At 61.9% G+C, this 800-nt stretch overlaps 1 protein-coding gene across 2 annotated transcripts in view; it reads right to left on the bottom strand.

Moving 5' to 3' along the window:
• CALM2 (calmodulin 2) overlaps nt 1–591 on the bottom strand; it is a 14,775-nt gene extending 14,184 nt beyond the window's left edge. The window contains exon 1 of one of the 2 annotated variants that reach the window (XM_006083377.3): nt 422–591. In XM_006083377.3, coding sequence (XP_006083439.1) covers nt 422–424 — 3 coding nt within the window. In that variant the 5' untranslated portion in view covers nt 425–591. The remainder of the gene's footprint in view (nt 1–421) is intronic. The other variant, XM_023746988.1, reaches the window with a different exon arrangement.
• Between the last annotated feature and the right edge of the window lie 209 nt (nt 592–800).

Here is an 800-nt window from a genome sequence, read left to right as displayed (position 1 = left end):
CAAAGCGCTTCCTGGCAACCGTGCTAACCGTCCGTTGGGCTTTTGAATCCGGCGACCTTTCGAGATGCCTGACCCAAAGCTTTGGCGCTCCTGCTCCTCCCGCCCGCCCTTCCACTCGTTCGCCTCCCTCATGTGCTGGGCTGCCCCCCGCCCCGGATCCATCCTCACTCGGCCAAGCCCCTAGGACCTGGCGGTCTCGGGAGCAGGGCCCCCAATGCCCTAGGGGACAGCTCCTTGAGAATAGGGGTGGGAGGACACCTGCGACACAACCGCCGCGGGCGCCCCCAGGCCCTTGCGCGCCTTCCGGCAGGAGAAGACCACTCCTGGAGGTATTAAGGGAACGAGTTCCCTTTCTTTAGTCAATCCGCTTCAGCTTCTTTCCCCCACAGGCCAAGCGCCAGCAGCCTAACAACGCACTCACCATGCTGCAAGCGCTACCGGTCTCCGAGACGCAACCACACAACCAGTCAGCTCGCTCGCTCCACTCGGACTAATTCTCCCCCTCCGCCCCCAGCGCCTCATAAACACCTCCCTCCGCCAGATCCCTCCGCCGCATGCCAGATAACGGAACATCACAAACGAGTCCCGGCCCTTCCCCCCAGGCACCCCCTCCCCCCCGCCAACTCTCCTCGAGAACCCTTTATCCTCCACAGTTATTTGGTCGACGATGCAAAGGGTAAAGAGAAGTGGACAAACGGACGACGTAAGTGGTTTTCATTCTCCGGTGAGCCGCTAAAATGCCCGTAGAGAGGCGCCTGAGGGGCGCTACTTTGCGGCGCGGAGGAGCATAGTCGTAGAGG

Source organism: Myotis lucifugus, unplaced genomic scaffold, assembly GCF_000147115.1.
Source record: "Myotis lucifugus unplaced genomic scaffold, Myoluc2.0 scaffold_6, whole genome shotgun sequence".
NCBI classification, from domain to species: domain Eukaryota; kingdom Metazoa; phylum Chordata; class Mammalia; order Chiroptera; family Vespertilionidae; genus Myotis; species Myotis lucifugus.
This window is presented reverse-complemented; position numbering and strand designations above follow the sequence as displayed.